Source organism: Panthera tigris, chromosome C2 (genome assembly GCF_018350195.1).
Source record: "Panthera tigris isolate Pti1 chromosome C2, P.tigris_Pti1_mat1.1, whole genome shotgun sequence".
NCBI lineage: Eukaryota > Metazoa > Chordata > Mammalia > Carnivora > Felidae > Panthera > Panthera tigris.
In genome coordinates this window covers 157,151,972-157,158,273 of record NC_056668.1, presented here as the reverse complement: position 1 = coordinate 157,158,273, position 6,302 = coordinate 157,151,972, and the positions used below count along the sequence as shown (strand labels likewise).

At 49.2% G+C, this 6,302-nt stretch overlaps 1 protein-coding gene across 6 annotated transcripts in view; it reads right to left on the bottom strand.

Moving 5' to 3' along the window:
* Positions 1–2,512: 2,512 nt before the first annotated feature.
* The window catches only part of TCAIM (T cell activation inhibitor, mitochondrial), a 75,422-nt gene continuing 71,632 nt past the window's right edge, over positions 2,513–6,302 (bottom strand). For all 6 annotated transcript variants that reach the window (XM_042956473.1, XM_007099039.3, XM_042956472.1 and 3 more), the window contains one exon: positions 2,513–4,285. In XM_042956473.1, the coding sequence (XP_042812407.1) occupies positions 4,045–4,285 (241 nt within the window). In that variant the 3' untranslated portion in view covers positions 2,513–4,044. The remainder of the gene's footprint in view (positions 4,286–6,302) is intronic.

Genomic DNA, 6,302 nt, shown 5'->3' with positions numbered 1-6,302 from the left:
TCAGCAATTCTTGTCACCATCTCACCACCAGGAGGCGCTCCACCAACATGAGGCGCCCTTGGACCAGCAGCCTGCCCCCAGTGTCTTCCTTTCTTCCCAGCCCTTCTGTCCCCTGGGTCTTCACCTGAAAGCTGAAAAATGTCCTTAACTGGGAATAACCGATTTTCCTTTTGAACTTGAGAGTATTTGCATGGTCACACCTTCCTGAGCTGCCCATGGCCAGAGTGGCCTGTGACGTCTACACCTTCATGCTCCCCTCTGCCTCCCCTGCAAGCGCACAGGACTGTGGGCAGAGTTCTTAGAAGAACAAACCAAGTGCTTTCAAACCTCATTTCAATTTAACTTAGATTTTGACACATAGCATTTTCTAGACCTTCTTTTACCTCCCAAACCACCTTGGTATTTTGCTCCTAAGTTTTTTGGGTTCAAGAATTTGGTTCTGATGTTGGTGTCAGAGCAGTACTTTGGTTCCCAGCCAGAGTCAGAAGGATGCTTCTTTGGTGGAGATGGGAACAAGCTAGGATGAGTGTGACCCAAAGGCCCTGTGGTCCCTGGGCACAGCCCGGGGCCAGCTGGACTTGGGGATGGCCCTCAGGGCTGCCCTGGACCTTGAGCACAAAGGGGCTGGGGCCCTGACAGGAGCTTCGAGGCAATCTGAGGCTGAGAGAGACTGAGAGAGACTTTGGGCAGGGCGCCCCTTCCAGCTATATGCCTTCCTTAGCCTGTCTAGTGGACAGGCTCCCTGATGATGCTTTGGTGGGACAGTGGACAGCTCCTCGGCCCTCCGGGAACGGATGACCACTTTCCTACTGATCCGGTCATGCTGGAGTGGGAGGCAGAAGCAGGGGCTCGGAAACACTGTCTAAGCCTGAGGACTCCAGGAAACCCCAGTTCTCGGGCCTGTGGAGCAAAGGCCTGAGGTCCCGCCTGCCTTGATTCTGTGGCGTGTCCTGTGACCCAGTCAGAATCCTGCCTCCCGTGGCCTCAGTGCAATGTAGGGGTGAGCGAGCCTGTTCTGCACAACACGCCCGTAGCATGTCAGCCCTGCCGCCTGCTGGCCCGTCCGCACCACGGTGCCAGGCTTGACACACCTCGCCATCCAAGGTCTCTGTTTCTGTATCCCCCCTGCCCACCCGCTAGGGGCAGGACTGCTGCAAGGGCACATCTGATCCTGACTTGTGGATTGCCTATGTGCAGTGCTAGCTCAGCAGTGGGCCTACACACGGCCGGGGGTGCTTCTGCCCGCTCAGACCCCTCACAGCCCCTGGGACACCTGGGCTCTAACCCCACCTCTCTTGTCTGCCTCAGGCAGAAAGGCCTTGGGCAAGTCTCCAATTTTGGGTGTCAGTTTCCTCATATGCAACATTCATCAGCTTCGGGGAAAAATTGCTAGAATGCTCCATAATAGGTACGTCCCCTGAGGGAAGGGTTTTGAGGGATCAGCAGCCTGAACTTGCAGGAAGCAGGGGAATGCAGGGAAGGAGAGGGTCCCGTGGCACTGACTCAGGTCTGATCTGTCTGGACACTGGCTGCCCCGCATCCTCCTCCTCCTCCTCGTCCTTAGGAGTGAGGGGAACCTAGGCTGGCGGCCAAGACCACCCAACGGAGGGCTCTGCATTCCTGGGGCAGACTCACTGAGGGCGGGAGAAACTTCAAGAACACAACCTGGTGTCTCCTCTTAGAGATGAGGAGACTGAGGCCAGATGAGGCCTTGCCCAGAGCCACTCTGTGCAGGGAGCCCCTGGGAACCCTACAAAGGTGCCCTGGGGATTGTGTCAATAATTACAGAACAGGCACCTGTGGTGACCCTGCCAGGTCACAGGGCTCGTGGTTGGGATTGGTGCCCAGGTGGCACACGTAACAGGCAGTCTGGAAACAAGGAGGCACTTTGTGGGCAGCTAGCTGCCAGGCCTCACCCAGTGCATCGGTGGTTCCTGCACCCTGGGTCTGGGTGCCAGCCTCCCGGGAGCTTAGGCTCCCAGCTCTGGGGCCTGTGGCGGAAGGCTGCCAGGACCACAGCCCCCTGTAGAAGAGCCCAGAGCCGGAGCTACCATGCTCCACAGGACATGGTCTAACTGGCTCACTCTGGGGAAGCACAGGCAGGTCCCTCCAGGGAAGTTGGGGTGGGGTGATGATACTGGATTAGTATAGGGGAGGTAGGAACTCTAGGGTGCTGGGACAGTAGCCTGAGCTGGAGGGGTTCACTTCAGGGGCCTCTGCCTGGGATGTGCAGAGTCCTTGGAGGTTTCAAAGGTGAGCTGACTTCAGATGCAGCCCTGGTCCCTCTTACTTCACCGATCCATTTCTCAATGCCCACCACTCCCTCATGAGCTCAGGGGGGCTGCCTGGAGGTAGAGGTCTTTAAGAAATGAAGGAGGAAGTAGGGCTTGGGGAGATCTGTCCTGAAGACAGATGCGGCTTCTGATGTAAGCCAGGCCATCAGTTTCTTGTAATTTCTTATTATGTTCTAAGAGTTGTGAAACTATTAATAACTGAATAAGGAAAACAATAATCTGATTAATGTATTATTTATTATATTATTGTTAACAATCAGTTCTGAGACAAAGTCCAATTCAAAACATATTACTGAGGATTCTATATTAGTTGATTTTAGAAATGGCATGATCCAAAGCTACTTTTCAATAAATTTTCTTACATAACCTTTAAGGAAGGAATTGTTCACCCCCATCATTTGGCTCTGGAAAATCCTTATAGGCAACATTTTTACATTAGAAAAACAAATTCAGTATACTTGTTACTGAAGGTTCACAGGGATGATATGCACAAACTATAAAAATTACACATCAGTATTTCTTTTGAACACACATTTGAATTTAAACAGTTTAAACAATCGGTGTTTTAGATGAATTTGAAACATACTTCAAGAATGGTTAACAGCTCCTTCCCTTTCTGATGCACTGTGAAAAAAACTCCCTTTCTTATTTCTTCAGCCAGCAGTAGGAGCCACAAAAATGGTGTCCCAAATTAGATTCACCTTATCCTCCTGAGAAACAAGCTGGAGAGGTTTTGGATCTGGCGAAATACATGATCCGAAGGGAAAGGACTGTGGACAGAGAAGCCCCGCGTCTCCAGAGTGGGCCCGCCATGGCCCTTAGGTCTGAGCCGTGCTGCGACCTCAGGGAGGCCACACAACCACGCACACGGGCGGCTCAGAGGGACTTCATGCCGGAGGCGAAACACTGGTAGGAGCAGGAAGCCCGGGGTTGAGGAGGTGACAAATCCTGGATGGCCTGAACCAGTTTACACTTGATTCTACTCGCTGGAACTCTGTGGGACACCAGCAAGGGTTTTTCCAGATAGTTTGTCCATGAGAAACCAGAGTCCCCTCACTGATTCAAAGACATTTACTGTCTGTTGTGTCATGCTGCCAACAGTTGTGATAGATTAATGGGTAGGAAAACCCACGGGTTTAAACCCAAGTTTTCTGTCACTAAGATGTTTCTAACAAACTGGTATCAGACTGCTTATGTCCATGTCAATACCATACATACATCCAGTTGCTTTTTTTCCTTCTACTCTTTCTTTCAGGAAAAATTCGGTTATCTAATCTTTGCCGTCCGTCGGTCTTCTGTTTTGGACAGCAACTGTCCCGTGCTGGCTGCAAAAGACGCATTCGTATTGACCCATGAGATGTAACTACAAAGTTGCATGTTGAATGAGTTCCATCGCTCCGGAGCTACGCTGAATGAGACCTGATTACACTTACGCACGCTCACTCATATAAAAATATATATCCTCAACTTCGTAGAACCCCTCATTTATATACCGCAAAATATGTTCCTTGATGCTGACATCTTTTTACCCAATCTTGCCAATCAGTTAAGAAACGCCATAAGACTGGGAGATAAAACCTTTTAAAGCAAGTTTTGTAGCAGAAATTAATTTTTAAAAAAGGTCTACTTTTAGAGCAGCAGTTAGAAATTTTGTACTTGTAATATGTAAATAATACTGTTATATTAAATTGTGGATTTAAATAAGTTTAACGGTTTCTTGCCTCTTCAAAAAATAATACCGATTTCTGTGTTACTTAACGGCTTCTCCATCCTTCCAGTTCCAAGGAATACAAACGTCTCCATCTTGCATGACAGAATAAAAATGTGAAATGCAGAGATGCATCCCTCGTAGGTAAGGCAGCGACTGTTCTAGAAGTCTCTTACAACAATCCACCATTTGTATACTAGAAACGCTGGGCTCCTTATAAAACTTTCCCAGAGAAAATTTCTTCGTTGAAGCCTCTATCAGTTCATTTTCAATAACCTTTAACCTGTCATATTGAAAATAAACGTAATATTGCCACAAGCTATCACCAAATAAAATAACATAAAATGTAGATACAATTTTATATATTGGGGCTCTAACTTTCCACTCTCAACATTGAAAATGGGGTTGCCCGCAAGGGGCGAATTACATGCTCAGAACACATGCCAATCATTGTCGTGCATGTATCTCTAAAAGTATTTGTTAAATCTTTTTTAGCAGCAATGGGTAAAAATAATTGATACATAGTTTAAAAAGTTCTAATCCTGCCTCACTGAGCAGCTGTTAGTGACCAAAGAAGGCAGAAAGCAGAGTGTAAAAGCCATAGTTTTAGGAACCACCTGCACTCTGACCCTTGGGCAGTAATGACTTCTGGAAATTCCCAAATACCCAAGCTGGCCCCCTGAGGAGGAAGGGCTCACTCCACTCCCTTCCCAACGCATCAGCTCCCTTTCTGCTCCCTCCCCTTCGCCTGCAAGCAACAATGCCTCTTCCATCAAGGGCTTGAGTAAAGGCCTGCAAAGTAGACAACTCCCGGCAGAACTTGGTGTCTTAAGTACATTATCCCACAGGTGGTCAATGTTTACGGATATGTTTTAATGTTTATTTACTTATTTGAGAGAGAGAGAGAGAGAGAGAGAAAGAGAGAGAGAGAGAGAGCATGAGTCAGGGAGGAGCAGAGAGAAAGGGAGATACAGAATCTGAAGCAGGCTCCAAGCTCCAAGCTGTCAGCACAGAACCCCATGCAGGGTTCAATCCCATGAACTGTGAGATCATGACCTGAGCCGAAGTCAGACACTTAACCGACTGAGCCACCCAGGCGCCCCAGTGAACATTCTTTTAAATGGTTGTTTCTTCTATATGTCAGTATCGAAATTATTTAAACTTTCTTCTATTATTGTACATTTCCATGGTTTCCAGTTTGTCTAAGTGACATTAAAATTTATAGTATGTGATATAGGGTAGGAGGAAACGTGAGTGAACTTCCACAGAAACACTGAGTGAGGACAGCCTGTCTGGGGACAGCTGGCTTACCGCTAGGCCCAGGTTACCCTGGGTTACGACCGCCCTATGTAAGAGCTGTGCACAGGTTATTCCCAGCCTCCAAACACAGCAGGGGTTCCACGGACAGTGCCTGCACTCCCCCTGGCAGCCAGGCGGTGCAGCCAGGCGGTGTTAAGAGGCAGTCTTGAGAAGGCCACGTGGAGTCTACTTGGGACCCAGATACTAGCCTATTAGCATAGTGGTTTTAAACCGTTGGCAGGCTCCTGCAGAGCTCTTCCGAGGTTCCCTGTGGGGACGGGGGCCCCCAGTTCCCTTCCTCTTCAGATAGAAAACCAGCGAGTTTTTACCTTTTTTATAATTTGAATTTCCGCTTGGAAATCCACTTTATAGAGATATGCAGCTAAAAGGTGAAAATCACGGTCTAGGAGCACACTTCATCTGAGGGAAGCCAGTAGTCTTAACCACCCCCTGGTGATTACAAGGAGGGCAACCTTGATAGGGTGGGGGAAAAGAGCAAAGGAGAAGAGAAGGCAGAGTGGAGGGGACCTCTGGGCCCAGAGTCAGAGGTCTGCAGAAGGATGAAAGCAATGATTAAGAGGGGAGGTATACTGGGACCAGCAACAAAGTGGTTTCCTCTCCACGGGTGGTGAAGCAGGGACGAAGGCTCCAGGGCCAGGGCCAGAGCAAGGCTCAGGCAACATGCAAGTTAATGGATTCAGTCCGTTATCTTCCCCAAGGTCTCCTGTGTGCCAGGCGCTGATGCTGGCACTGGAGGGAATAAGAGACAAGAGTCCCTGCCCTTGTGGTAGTCACATTCTGTCTGGGTGGGCACAGGCACTGAATAAATAAGGAAAAGAGCTTGTCAGAGGCCGATGGTGGGGAGTTCGAGGGAGCAAGGCAGACCAGGGGATGTGGAGGGGGTGCTGCAGGGGAGGGGGCTGGTTCCGCTAACCGCCAGGGAAAACCTCACCCAGAAAGAAGGTAGATGCGAGCTGAGACCCAGAGGGAGGTGAAGGGCA